General features: G+C 41.4%; 1 protein-coding gene across 1 annotated transcript in view; it reads left to right on the top strand.

The window, feature by feature from the left end:
* The first annotated feature begins 1565 nt into the window (after positions 1-1565).
* Positions 1566-15297, top strand: part of Mapk1 (mitogen-activated protein kinase 1) — a 93543-nt gene continuing 79811 nt past the window's right edge. Inside the window, exon 1 of the mRNA XM_020160760.2 lies at positions 1566-1933. Coding sequence (XP_020016349.1) covers positions 1812-1933 — 122 coding nt within the window. The 5' untranslated portion in view covers positions 1566-1811. The remainder of the gene's footprint in view (positions 1934-15297) is intronic.

Below are 15297 nucleotides of genomic sequence, written 5' to 3'. Positions count from 1 at the left end.
TTTTTGCATCACAGTTTTGTTTATTGTTTCTAATTGATTTGCTGTTTTCTTTCGAGAATACCTGTTGTTTGAATTCCCATGAAGATCTCCATCTTTATTATCTCCTCTCTTAAAGAATTCAGTTACTTTGTTCCATATTTGTGAAATATTCTCACATATCTTCTATATTGCTGATTTTCTCTTCTGCATGAAGTCTGTTTTTTATTGTTTCAACTATTGCTTCTATGTTGGTTATTGTGGCTTTAATTTTATGGTACTCTCCATTTATCTTGGCCTTTAAAAAATGATAAAACATCCTCTTAGTAGAGCCATAACAACTCCGTGTTTTCTAAAATTGGGTTTTAGAATTGTTTCATGGTCTAAATATATTTTGAAGGTAAACTTTTTCGTTCTAATCCTTTGTTCCTTTTTCCCCCCAGAGGTGTTTTGGTTTTGGTGCTGCAGATTGAACCCAGCGTCTGTCACATGCTAAAGAAGCATCTACCACTCAGCTACACCCCCAGTTCCCAGGGTTTTTAAGACTTGTTTATTCTCCTCTGAGATTGACTAGTTGATCTAGAAGTTCACATGGGATGTCATTAAGGGAGATCTGTATTGGCTAAAGAGGATGAGGGGTCAGTCACTCCTACTTCCCGCTCCAGAGATGGTAGGGAAATAGTTCAGGGGCAGTGGCTGGATCACCCGCTATCTCATTCTCTTAGCTTTTCTTAGCATTCACCTGCTTCAGGATTCCAATTTTCAATCTCTGGTGTTTGTGAATGTTTCTGGGCCTCAGTGTCCATGCAGATTTTTCTAAATATTAATGTTTCAGTTTTAGCAATTCCACCATTGCGTTTATATTTCAGTGTATCCCATGGATAACTATCTACTCTTCTGTATCTAAGTTTCAATGTCTTTCTCAAGTGTCTCAACCCAGTACTGTGTAATCCCTTTCTCCTCTCTGTATTTCTTCACGGCATGTACAGCTTAAGTATTATATTTATCTCCTCCCTACCCTTCCGTAAAGGTGCTCAATAAATACTGTCTGAACAAACCTCTGATTAGCAGATTCACTCGAGTCTTCTCGTTTGGTCTCCACATTTGTGTTTCACACTTTCTCGGTATGCAAATATTCTTTCTAGGTCTCGGTCATGCTTTTCGGTTTCTTTCCTAGTCTGGAGGTCTAAATTCATCAGTGTGTGGGCCACAGATTCGCAGAGGCTTGCCCCAGGGTCCAGTGGTCGGTGAGGTTAAGGCGTCGGGCCTCAAGTGTACAGCCTCTGGTCCCTCTCTGGCTCGGTCAGGCCTCCGCTCTGTGTCTCGCGCTGCCCCTGATCGTCTCCCAGACTCGGTCCCGTGGGCTCTGTCCCTACGCCAATGTCTCCTTCAGCGTCTCCAGGGCCACCTCGCGCGCAACTCGCCCGCAAACGCACGTGACCGCGCCGGGCGGTGCCTCCTCTGCTGCCGCAGTGCTCCGCCCCGAGCTCGCGGCTTCCGCCGGCCCTTGCGGTCCCGCCCCACGGCCACAAGGGGCCAATCCGTGCACACGCTTCTTGACTGCGCCCGGCGCCCTCCTAGGCGCGCGCCCCTCCCTCCGCCCGCCCGCCGGCCCGCCCGTCAGTGAGACAGGCAGTCGAGTCGAGTCGAGCTGCCGTCTCCGCTGCACCTTTCTTCAGTCTTGGCTTGTTTCCTCTTTCCTCCTTCCCGGTCAGCAGCAGTGACTGCACGGACGACGGCACAGGCCCTCCGGGAAGCGCGGCAGGAGCTGAGCGGCGGCCGCGGAGCATCGAGCCCAGCGCGGCAGAGGCGGCGGCGGCGGCTCGGCAGCCAACATGGCGGCGGCGGCGGCGGCGGCGGGCGCGGGCCCGGAGATGGTCCGCGGGCAGGTGTTCGATGTGGGGCCGCGCTACACCAACCTCTCGTACATCGGCGAAGGCGCCTACGGCATGGTGTGGTGAGTGTCCGCGCCCGCCCGCAAGCCGGGCCGCGCTTGGCCACCCCACCGCCTGGGGCTGCAGCGGACGCAGTCGCGGCCTCTCCCGCGTCTTGGCCTCCGGCGCCAAGAAAACCCCGACCGCAGGTTTCTCCTTGGTCCGCGCTCGGGGGTCCTCTGGCGGGGCCCTGGGCCGGTTCAGTTTTAGTGGTGTTGGGAGGCCTTTCCTGAGCCGGCCCTCGCTCACCAGTGGGGAAGGGTCCAGGGGGCGGACGCCAGACCCCGGGGATCCCCGAGTCGGTCTCGGGCGTGGATTTTCAAGCCTGGACCCTCGGGAAGAGAACGGAAGCGTCCCTCGTTCGTCTCGGTCTTCTTTTTGACATTCGATTGTAAAACCGAGAATTCCGTGAGATTCTGGTCGGTGGTGTTGGTGGCCGCCGTGGTTTTGAAATTGATTGGCCCGAGCGTGTGTGCAGAACATCGAAATAATTATTTTTCTCCCCTCGCCTCTGTACAGCCATCAGCTTTCCTTAAATATCTCCAGTGGTGCCAATGGTGCTTTCCTGCGCAAGCTTTCTAAAAAGCATAGTGACACCAGTGTTGATCGTGGACTATTTATTTGGAACCTTGAAGTTTTTTTAGGGGACGCTAATATCGTACTGTTTGCGTTTCAGGAGGGCTAAGCCAGCATCTCTTCACTTATTAAAGATCTATCTGGAGTTGGCCCTAATTTGACTTTTTTTCCCCTCTTTACCCAGAGTGAGCTCTTAACAGCATAAATGTGTTCAGACATTTTAGCCCAATTATATGGAGTTTTCCATACTAACGTTTTAGGGGTCAATATATGCAGCCTTAATGGAATTCTTGCAAAGTCACACGCAGGCTCTTTCATCTTGATCGGAATCTCTCAGAAATGTTTGTGGAATGATGGTGATAGTATTGTTTTTATTAGAACAAGCTAGATGTAGTGATCTGTGCTGATGAAGATTTGTGGAAGTAGATTCTCACACCAAAATCCTGTGTGTATTTTGTGTCGAATGAAGAAAAATAACGTACTGAATACCCCGTAGTAGTATGCTACCTACATTATTTAATTTTACGTGGATAGCCACCGTTAGGAAGGAAAGGATTTTGTCTTTCAGATAAGTATTTCCAGGTGAAGGCAATTCTCAAGGTCGCAGAACTAGAGTCAGGCTTTTTGATTGTAGACTAAGATCCTGCTTCAAATGCTGCAGCTTTTTCCATTACACCCTGCTTTCCTTAGTTATTAATATGTTCAGAATTTTAGCAAATCTTCCTGTGAGATATGAGCAAATCTGTTTGAGAAGTGCATTTAGATTTGAATAGCCTTAATTTTAGACATGGCATGGAGGGCATGTTTTTACCGAGTGTCTTAACTAGTAGGAAGACTAGTCGACTTTTTTTTTTTTTTTCCGCGCGCCGTACTGGAGTTTGTACTCAGGATCTCATGCTTGCTAAGCAGGCGCTTTACCCGTTTAGCCATACAGCCAGCCCGTTTTTTATTAGTTTGTTTGAGATAGGGTCTCACTTTATTCCTGGTCCAGGACCGCTGTCCTATTTGTGGAATGTCAAGTGCACCCTACCACACTCAGCAATGGGTTGAGATGGGATTTCCTGAACTTTTTGGCGCACCTGCCCTCAAACCTCTGTCCTTTCAATCTCCACCTCCCAAGTGGCTTAAGCCACCTCCCCTTTCTTTAAAGAACAAAAAAAGAAACTTTATCGAATCATGAGTATTATTATTTTCTTTAGGAAAAAAGTGCTTTATGGCATATAAATAGCAAAAATTAATTTGAACTCACAGGCTCTGGAGCCGAAAGAGAAATTAGTCAAGTCCAAAAGAAGTAAGGTCTTAAAAAGTAATGGAAAGTACTGCTGGTGGCATCGTTTGTCATATATCTCATTGCCCTTGTACCTGCTGGTAAGTATGCCAGTAAATGTGTCTCATGAGAGGCTCGTGATTGTCCTTCATACTTTCAATTTTAAGAAAATTAGCTTACTTAAAATATGGACCAAAAAAATCTTAGCGCATGTCCATCATTTGAAGATGGTTTAGATGTGGGAGCTGTTTTCTTTTCTTTTCTTTCTTTTTTTTTTTTTTTTTGTGGTATTGGGAGTTTGAACTCAGGGCTTCGTGCTTACTAGGTAGGCACTGTACCACTTGAACCAGCCCTGTTGTTTTCTATTGGTTTTTTTTCGAGATAGGGTCTCAAGAACTATTTGCCTGGCCGGCTTTGAACCTCTAGCCTGCTGATCTCTGTCTCTCCAGTAGCTAGGATTACTGGGAGCGATTTCTATTGCTGCTGTAGAGTTATTTGGCCTTCAAAGTCTCCAATGTAAATACTTAGTTCTCTTACTGTAACTTTAAATAAATTGCAAATTTTAGTTGTAGGTAAAATACAAATATAATTGGAATGTGAATCCTGAGTCTAGACTACAGCCTTTTATTTTCATGTTAAGTCTTCTAAATTGTTCATTATTAGCATTTGGTCATTGTTGATTAACAGAGCTGAGTTTATGGAGGGCTTCATAGCTGAAAAGTTAATATTTGAACAGTGAGCTCTAAAAACTTAATGCTTCCAGAAGGATTTAAGGATTTTCAGCATTTCTTTAGCAGTTTTTTCCTTTCCTGAATCAGTTCATTAGGAATTGTGCCTGTTTTGTTTAGTCCCCTTTCTAATCATTATGCAGAGGATGTAACAATCTTCATCTTTAATGGGGTTTGAGTTGAGCCTTTAAGAGTGGGTGTGATTTTGATAGGCTGATAATAGGAGCAAGTGACAGCTTGAACTGTGGAATCTAATCCTGGAAGAGTACTTAGGTGGCACACTGAAGAGGAATGAGTTTGTATATTTGTACAAGGGAAACTAACTTTTTTTTTTGGTGGAACTGGGGTTTGAACGAAGGATTTTGTGCTTGCAAAACAGGCAGTCTACCTCTTGAGCCACACCTCCAGTCCATTTTGCTCTGGTTATTTCAGAGATGGGGGAGTTTCAAAAACCATTTGCCCAGCCTGGCTTCAGACTTTCTGAGCTCAGCCTATCAAGTAGCTAAGATTACCGGCATGAGCCACCAGTGCCTGGCTAAACATTAGAATTTTTGAAAGAGGCATTCAAAGTCAATTTTGACATTTTTGGTGAAGATAGCTCAAAACTGGTGAGAGTGACAGGAAAAAGAATGGGAGTGAAGGAACTGGGCCATTGTAATTATCTAGAGGTGTAGTAATTTCAGTAGTAGTAGAAGGTAGCAGGTGAAGATAATGGGCCTTGAGTACACAGAATCATTCACAGAAGCTCTTGTGAGAAGTGGTAGGAAGACAAGACATGATCATGGCAAGTATGGGCAGAAGCAAAAGAGATGAGTCTTACATGTAGGGTAGGGAAACAAAAATGTTGATATTTGGATTTGAGAGAGATTTCTGAGATAGAATGAGACGGGGTTGGTGATGGATTAGACATAGTTGTTCATTCCAAAACATGTTTTGGGATACTGTAGGTAGAGCAGGTTTGTAAGGAAGAAATAGTGACTTGTTAAGTTTATGATGCCTGTAGGCCATTAGAGCTATATAGAAAGCATCTTGAAATTTATAACAAGAGTAGGATCTGGAGATGAAGTTTGTGTACAGTGAATGATATTTAAAATCTTATGTTCCAAGGAGCACAGATTGTTATTTGGGGGTCATGTGTAAAAGTCTAAGTGTACGTTTTGTATACTCATATTTTTGGAATACAATCCATAGCATTTAATAGATTTACCAAAGGGATTCATTATCCCAGAAAAGCTAAGAACCATTGAGAACAGAAGAATCAAAGAAATCACTCTGGCAAACAATAAGAAGGCAAAGGAAGAGGAATCTGAGGACTGGTGAGGTATAAGAGAAGAATGGTGGAGATGAGAGCCGAAACTTAAGCTGTATGATTGGTTATTTTATTAACTAAGATATTATGTGTCTATTTGGATAAATTGAATTTGAAATATTGTTTCTCATTGTGACAGAGGTGGGAGGAGTCATCGCCATAGAGATGCTAATTGAAGCTTTGTGAGTGGATTAAGAAGAGTAACTGAGACAAAGACTGCCTTTGGGTGTCGGTAGAGGACAAGTTGTGGAAGAAGACTGAGAAAATAAGTATAGAGGCCAGAGAACAAGAGTGCAGTGAAGCCCAGGGACCAGTGGCCATTAGGGATTCATATTGACTATTACAGAGGGCAAAAAGAATGCAATTGGAGTCAGGTATTATATATATTGACTTTCCACCTTTATTTAAAAAAAAAAAAAAAAAAGATGGTTCTAACCAAAATTTTATTGTGGTCACATTCCTGATAATACAATATTCTGTCCTTTTTAAGATTTTTATTTTAGCAGTCAGAACTATTGTATTATTTATTCTACACTTTCTGTCCTGTCTCCGCCCCCCTCCTCAAAACAAACATTAGGTCTAATCCTCATAAGCACATTGCAAAGGTGGCTATCCGGTTTTTGCTTTTTTTTAAATCAGTGAGGGAACTTGAGAGAGTTTAGGTAACTTGCCCAAGGACACACAGCTAGGAGGTGACATGACAAAGACCTGAGTGATTTGGGGCCCCTCTTTATATGGCCTTACAGACTTTTGAGCTTGGTGTTATATGAGTAACAGTTTGCCTTGGAAAGTACTTTCTAGGCAAAGGGAATTGCAAAGGCACAGAAATATGAAAATAACACGAGTTGAGTAAAATAACAAGTTGGTATTTAAGGAGAAGGCTGGGTAGGCAGCATCAAATCCAGAGGGGTATTTGTTAAGGAATTTGGATTTGATACTTGTAGGTGACTGGGAATCATCAAAGGCTGGTCCTCTTTCTGCCAGTTCCTTACCAAATTTTGTTAGTTGTGTTCCCCATACTATTTCTCTTCTGTTTTCTCTGTCTTCTATGCCTAATCCTTTCTGCCTTTTTTTTTTTTTTTTTTTTTGTCAGTGCTGGAATCCATCCCAGTCCCGCCCCCAAAACACACTCTTCCTCCCTCCCTCCCTCTCTCTCTGTCTCTCTCATCTCTCTTGTGGTACCTAGAGGGGGTGTTTTCACCTTGCTTCTCCAGCAAGGTGAAATTTGGAAACGAGGGGAATTTTTGTTACAATGATTGGGGGAGGGGGTGTGCTATTCAGTACATAGATATTGGGGGCAAACAAGCTAAATGATCTACAGTGTGTGGTACACACTCTCTCCACTGGAGAATTGTCTTGCCATGGTGCCAGGAATACACCCCTCTAATTGACCTGGGAAACTGGATTCAATTCAAATCCTCCCTTCCTCAGTGGGTTGTGCCCATGAACTTTGCCTGCTGTTTGCTGCTCTTGCCCACCCTCCCTTTCCCTCTCTATGGAACTCTGCTGAATATACCACCTGTCTGAAAGGCAGGAACAGCAGTAGTATAGCATAGCTTATATTCTGGATCTGGAAACGAGATCTGGATTTAGATTCTTAGTTTTGATTGCTGTTAATTTAACTTTTTTGAGGTACTGTGGCTTGAACTCAGGGCCTCATACTTGCTAGGCAGGTTCCCTACCATTTGAGTCAGTCCACCAGCACTTTTTTGTGTTGGCTTTTTTTTAAGATAGGGTCTCGAAAACTATTTGCCCAGGCTGGCTTCGAACCTCAATCATCCCAATCTCTGCCTCCCGCGTAGCTAGGATTACAGGTGTGAGCCACTGGCGCTTGGCTAATTTAACTTTTAATGCAGAAGTATCTCATACCCTTTTTGGAGACCAAAGATGCATGGAGACCATGTTACATGAACAACAGTGGTCAAAAGAGGCTTCGGTTAGACTACTGACTAGGTGCTATTTCCCCTGCTCTTCTCCAGGCTGAAATTGTTCACTGCTGGCGTGTTGAGGAAAGAGAATTGAAGCAGAAGGACTTTGAGTGTCTTTTAGTAATATTCTGCTTTCCTGTCTCTTACAGTATGGGGTGGCAGTGAAGCTGAGTAACATCTTTAAGATAAAGTTTATTTAATATTTGCTGTACATCTAAACATGAGATGTATAGCTGGCCCTTTGCATTTATAGGTTCCACATCCACAGCCAATCAGAGATCAAAAATATCCCCCCAAATTGGCATCTGCTCTGAATTTGTGCAAACTTTTTCCTTGTTTTTATTTCCTGGACAAAACAACAACAATTTTTACATCCCATATACATGATATTAGGTATAAGTAATCTAGAGGTGACATGGGAGGATGAATAGAGTTATATGCAAATGCTATGCCATTATATATAATGAACTTGAACATCTGTGTATTTTGGTATCCTTAGGGAGTCCTGAAATTAATATGTCAAGGATCCTGAGGGATGACTTTCTTTATTATGCAGTCCAACTCCCAAGAACCCACCACCCACTGTGTTACTTCTTGATCAGAGTTTCTAAAGCCAGCATTCCTGATCCCTGGCCATAGCCCCCACCTCAGAATTTTATCTTCTTTCTGGTGTCTCTACATTGGGATGGGAAATAGGATGGGTTTTGTCCACTAAAGTGTGACTGTGGCAAGTTGCCCAATCTGAGCTTTTTTCCCTCATCTATTAAGAAAAGTATATAGGGACATACACCTCATTGTGTGGTGAGGAGTCATTGAGAGAGTTGATGAAGTATTGAACACTGAATCCTTATTCCTTTGAAGTAAATGTGCCTGGCAAGACATAGACTTTCCTTTGCCTCAGTCTCTGGGAGTATCCTCCTGAAATGCAAAGTAGCAGCATGTACAGACATAAAAATATTAGACTTGTGGTCAGAGAAGCTGTGTGTTAAGGTCTAGTTGTGTGAGCGTAGATAATTTGCACTTTTTTTTTTTTTTATTCCAGTCAGAGGTTATCTTCTGTGCCAGGCTTAAGGCACGGCCTTCCTTCTTCAAGAATGTTGCACTGTTGCCTTGGGGAGAAACTGATAAAGAAGTAAATTACTATGTAACATGGTGTGTGCTTTTATTTATTTATTTTTTTTTTGTAGTACTGGGGCTTGAACTCTGGGCCTACACCTTGAGCCACTCCACCAGCCCTATTTTTGTGAAGGGTTTTTTCCAAGATAGAGTCTTGTGAACTGTTTGCTTGGGCTGGCTTCAAACTACGATCCTCCTTATCTCTGCCTCCTGAATAGCTAGGATTACAGGTATGAGCCACCAGCACCCAGCTGGTGTGTGCGTTTTATCTTATTTTATTGATGGTACTGGGGTTTGAAGTCTGCCTCACATTTGCTAGGTAAGTACTCTACCCACTTGAACCATACTACCAGCCCTGTTTTCTGTTGTGTACTTTTGAGATGAGGTCTTCTAAACTATTTGGCAGGGTCTGGCTTTGAACCATGATCCTCCTCACAACAAATTTGTTGTCTTTTCTTACATGTATCCCCTAAAAGTTTTAGAATTTGAAGTCATACTGTGATTGTGCCCCTATTTAAGAATGTGTCTTATTTTAAGAAATGAAACAGTGATTGAAAAAAATAAACCTGGTGGGGCACCCTAACTAAGAAAATTAATGGTTTCTTTTCAGCCATTGAGAATCCTTTATACATAAACTTTATCACTCAGATTTCCAGGTAATTTTAATTACTAGCATTGACAGGTTTACATTTCCAAGCCACGTGCTGATATGTGAGAGACAGGCAGTTTGAGAGACTATGAAGACTGAAGCTCAGTTATCAGATATATTTTGCAGTTTGGACCTTGATTTGGGTTATAGGATCTTTTAAAAATCCTCATATCCCCCTTCTAAGATGAGCCCTCTTTTCACTCCATCATACTACTCTTGTTTTTTTAAAAACTGATCAAACAGCAAGCAAAAGAAGCCTATCTTTATTCTTCTACCTTTTCTTCTTTTTTTTTTTTATTATTCATATGTGCATACAAGGCTTGGGTCATTTCTCCTCCCTGCCCCCACCCCCTCCCTTACCACCCATTCTGCCTCCTCTCTCTCCCCCCTACCCCCTCAATATGCAGCAGAAACTATTTTGCCCTTATTTCTATTTTGTTGTAGAGAGAGTATAAGCCATAATAGGAAGGAACAAGGGTTTTTGCTGGTTGAGATAAGGATAGCTATACAGGGAGTTGACTCACATTAATTTCCTGTGCGTGTGTGTTACCTTCTAGGTTAATTCTTTTTGATCTCACCTTTTCTCTAGTTCCTGGTCCCTTTTCCTGTTGGCCTCAGTTGCTTTTAAGGTATCTGCTTTAGTTTCTCTGCGTTAAGGGCAACAAATGCTAGCTAATTTTTTAAGTGTCTTACCTATCCTCACCCCTCCCTTGTGTGCTCTCGCTTTTATCATGTGTTCAAAGTCCAATCCCATTGTTGTGTTTGCCTTTGATCTAATGTCCACATATGAGTGAGGACATACAATTTTTGGTCTTTTGGGCTAGGCTAACCTCACTCAGAATGATTTTCTCTAATTCCATCCATTTTCCGGAGAATGATAACATTTCGTTCTTCTTCATGGCTGCATAAAATTCCATTGTGTATAGATACCACATTTTCTTAATCCATTCGTCAGTGGTGGGGCATCTTGGCTGTTTCCATAACTTGGCTATTGTGAATAGTGCTGCAATAAACATGGGTGTGCAGGTGCCTCTGGAGTAACCTGTGTCACAGTCTTTTGGGTGTATCCCCAAGAGTGGTATTGCTGGTAGATCAATGTCTAGCTTTTTAAGTAGCCTTCAAATTTTTTTCCAGAGTGGTTGTACTAGTTTACATTCCCACCAGCAGTGTAAGAGGGTTCCTTTTTCCCCACATCCTCGCCAACACCTGTTGTTGGTGGAGTTGCTAATGATGGCTATTCTAACAGGGGTGAGGTGGAATCTTAGTGTGGTTTTAATTTGCATTTCCTTTATTGCTAGAGATGGTGAGCATTTTTTCATGTGTTTTTTGGCCACTTGATTTCTTCTTTTGAGAAAGTTCTGTTTAGTTCACTTGCCCATTTCTTTATTGGTTCATTAATTTTGGGAGAATTTAGTTTTTTAAGTTCCCTATATATTCTGGTTATCAGTCCTTTGTCTGATGTATAGCTGGCAAATATTTTCTCCCACTCTGTGGGTGTTCTCTTCAGGTTAGAGACCATTTCTTTTGATGAACAGAAACTTTTTAGTTTTATGAGGTCCCATTTATCTATGCTATCTCTTAGTTGCTGTGCTGCTGGGTCTACCTTTTCTTTTAATACAGCTTTATAATAGCATACCTTAAGTGCTAAATGCTCGATTCAGTGATTTACAGAGTTATGCACCCATCACCCCAATCTAGTTTTAGAACATTACTATCATTCAAAAAAAATTCCCTCTTGGCATTTGTAATCAGTTCCCACTACTCAGCAGTTCTTATCTACTTCTACTTCTGTTTTGTGTACTCTAGAATTTTCATGAAAATGGAATCATGCATTATGTAGGGGTTTTTTGTTTTGTTTTTGGCATTAACTAGGGTTTGAACTCAGGACCCCATGCTTGCTAGGCAGGTCCTCTACAACTTGAGCAACTCTGCCAGTCCTGTTTTGTTTTTTGAATGTGTTGAGGTTTTTTCGAAATAGGGTCTCACACACTTTGCCCCGGCCTGTCAACAAACCACGATTCTCCTGATCTCTGCCTCCTGAATAGCTTGGAATTACAGGTGTGAACCACTGGCGCCCAGCAACGTCTTTTTTTTTTTTTTTTTTTTTTTCCTCTCTTAAAATGTTTTTGCAGTTCATCCATGCTGGCATCAATAGTTTTGATGTTTTTTGGTCATCAAATAGTAATTAATTGAATGAATATACCAGATGATAGGCATTTGGAATTTTCCCTTTCTTTTCTTTCTTCTTCCTTCTCTCCCTCTCTTCCTCTTCCTCCTCCTCCTCCCTCCTCCTCCTCCTCCTCTTTCTTCTTCTTCACTGGGCTTCTTGCTTTGCTAGGCAAGTGCTCTACCACTTGAGACATGCCTCCGGCCATTTTTCCTCTGGTTACTTTGGAGGTAAGTAAGGTATTGCATTTTGCCCAGGCAAAAAGCCCTGATTCTTTTGTTTTAAGCTTTCTGCCATAGCTGGGATGACTCCCAGCTTTTTCCCATTGAGATGGAGTCTGGCAAACCTTTTTGCCTTGGCTTGCTTAGGCAGTCCTACTAATCTCAGCCTCCCACTTAGTTTGGAATGGCAGGCACATGCCACTGCACCCAGATATTGATTGAGATGGAGTCTCACAAACTGTTGTTGCCTGGGCTTGTCTCAAACTGGTCCTCTTGATCTCAGCCTCCCAAGTAGCTAGGATTATAGGCATGAGCCTCTGGCACCTGGCTTCCAGTTCTTGGCTATCGTGAACAGTGCTGCTGTAAACATTTATTTATAAGTATGAACACATGTTCTCATTTGTCTTGTACTGTAGTACCTAGGAATGTATTGCTGAGTTATAGGGTTGTGATGTGTGTGTTTTTTTTCCAGAGGGGGAGGGTGAACTAATTTTATTTTAAACCATAGTAAGACTAACTTTATAACTGTTTTTTGGAGATACTGGAATTTGAAGCTAGGGCCTCCCACTTGAGCCATGTCCCTATCCCTTTTTGCTTTAGTTATTTTTCAGAGAGGGTCTCACACTTTGGCCAAATCTCAATACTCCTACCTCTCCCTCCCCAGTAGCTGGAATTTACAGGTATGCACCACAACCACACTCAGCTTGTTCTTTGAGATAAGGTCTTCCTAACATTTTGCCTGGGTTTGGTCTCAAATTGATAGCCTCATATCTCTGCTTTCCAAGTAGTTTAGGATTACAGGCATGAGCCACCATGCCCAGCTAACTTTTTAATAAAGTACCAAACTAATTTTCAGAGTACCAGTACCATTTTACATTTCTGTCAACGGTGTGTAAAAGAGTACCAGAATGTCCACATCCCCAGGAACACTTGGTTTTATCAGTTTTTTTGGCTGTAAAGTACCAGCACCACTATAGTTCTACTTCCTTCATAACTAGTAATTAGCCTTTTTTTTTTTATGTGCTTGTATCTTTGTATATCTTCTTTGAGGTGCCCAGTCATATCTGTTGCCCATTTTGTAAAATCCTTTTGATTTTGACAGCAGTCGGCAGTCACCAAATCTTCCTTGCAGATAGGGACAACCAAGGGTTTAATGCATAATTCAGATCAAATCATGAGGCAATATTGGCCAAATTCTTTTATTTTAGGGACATTCCACAAATGTCAAGGTCATGAAACCCAGGAAAAGGCTGAGGAATAGTTCTAAACTGAAGGAGTCTAAAGAGACAAGATTACTTCATGCAGCATACAATTCTGAATTGGTATAGTTGATGAAACTAGACTGGTATCTGAGGATTAGATTGTAGTAATGTATCTGTTAATGAGTTGGATAGTTACATTTTAATTACATAGGAGAATGGTCTTATTTTGTTTTCAGGAAATATACACTAAAGTAGTAGATAATGTGGCATGCTGACAAACTCATTGAAGAACTGTATTTGCAACTTTAGTTTGAGATTTAGTTCCTTTTCATCAAAGAGTTGTGACTCTCTTCGAAGAGGAACATGTGTGAATGAATATGTGCTGAAATTTGAGGGAAGCCGTGAAAGGCAGCATTTAGCTAACTGAAGGAGCACTTACTTGCCTTTAAGTCAGGAGACCTGAGTCTCTACTGCTACTGACATTTTACATTGGCTTTTGCTGATCACTTTGCTTCCACAGGATTTAGTTTTTCTCATCTGTAAAGTAAGGAATTAGCTTGGTCTCTAGGAATAATGTCAGGGCCCCCAGGGATTTCACATGAAATTAATATGCGTACATGTGAAGAGGATTTAGGTATGGATTGTTTCCCTGATACTGGAGAAATGTCTTTGTAGTGCAGTTTACCTAAGAAATCTCTAGATAGCTGAGTGTAGTGGTGTGCCACTGTAATCCCAGCACTTGGGAGGCTGAGGCAGGAGAATTACTTAGACCCTTTGTCTCAAAGCAAAAACTAACAAAAAAAAGTGTTCTGTATCAACCATTGGGATATAATGAAATGGGGGGTGGAGGGGACATGGTTAAAAACTAGCATATTATTTCAGTTTGATGTTAAAAGCCCAAAATTAAAACGTTGAGGAAAATGACTAAACATTAAGCCTGTCTTATTAACAGATTTATTACACATGATTTTGACCAAATGATGGTTAAAAAAAAATCCCTGTACTCAGCTCATTTGATGGTGAGAAGTTCTCATCAGTCCTGCATTATTGTCGGTTGTATCTAAATTATTGTGTGATCTGCTAAAAAAGCAAATGGTGCCCCCAAAGCAACGTAAAACTTACTGTAATCCTTCTGGACAAAAAAGGGCATGTGATGTGCTTAAGTGGTAAAGTGAAAATTTTAAGTTGGGCAGTGTTACTCGTGAAAGATGAATGAAGCATCTGCAGTATTCCAGATAAAGAGCATAAAATAAAGATCTAGTTTGTGGTGAGCAATATTAATTTTACAGTAGTAATTTTGCAACGGTAATGTAGCCTGTTCCATGTTGTTTCAAGTTATGGATGCTCAGACCTACTGTATGTACAGTATAGATAAATTTGAGTAAGTTTATATTATTGATCTCTGTGCATCTTGAGCTTTCAGTTGTGATCTCTTTGGAACCATATATCCTCAGACACCCTGGTATGCTCTAAAAGTGAAGATGGGATTTCCTGATACCATATAGGAGAGTAGTAGTTTAGATCCAGTTACTTACCAGGTTTAACTGAAGACTGGAATGAAACTGCTGCCATATTGACATTGAGAAATTGTGTAATGAAAAAATGCAGCATTTCAGAGATGAGGAAATGCTCATATTAAATGATTAAAAGCAATTCTGAAAAAGTAACCTTTTTAAAGAAAAGACTTTGCTGCACAGCTGAAAGCAAATCAAGCAAAAATAATACATTTTCCTAGTTAATATCTAAATTACCACTGAACCCAAATCAGGCTTGCAAAGTAGAAAGTAATACCTACAAAATACATCTTGACCACAAGATTTATCTTGAGTGAGTAACTTAGTTCGGGATACTGCTTTTATTGCTTCAACAGAGATGTGAACATACTTCTTTTGGGGTCTTGTTTGAAATTTTCCTCTTTTTCAAATAAATTTATACTTTTTCTCATTAAATCAACTTTTTTCTAGTCCATGGTTGAATCAGATACTTTAAAAAGAACACACACGTGCTCATGAATAGACCTTCTCCACAACTTAGTTTTTTACTTCAGAACCATATAAGCATATAAAATATTTAATGGCCAGGCATGGTGATACACACCTATAATCTCAGTACTTGGGAGGTAGAGGCAGGAGGATTGGGACTTTGAAGCTATGTAGCAAGAACCTGTCTCAAAAATTTTTTTTTTGATGTTGTGTTTCAGACTAGTGAAGAAAGTATTAAGACT

The sequence above is a fragment of the Castor canadensis genome, chromosome 18, assembly GCF_047511655.1.
Source record: "Castor canadensis chromosome 18, mCasCan1.hap1v2, whole genome shotgun sequence".
Taxonomy (NCBI): Eukaryota; Metazoa; Chordata; class Mammalia; order Rodentia; family Castoridae; genus Castor; species Castor canadensis.
Note: the sequence above shows the minus strand (reverse complement) of the source record. Positions and strands in the feature narration are given on the sequence as shown.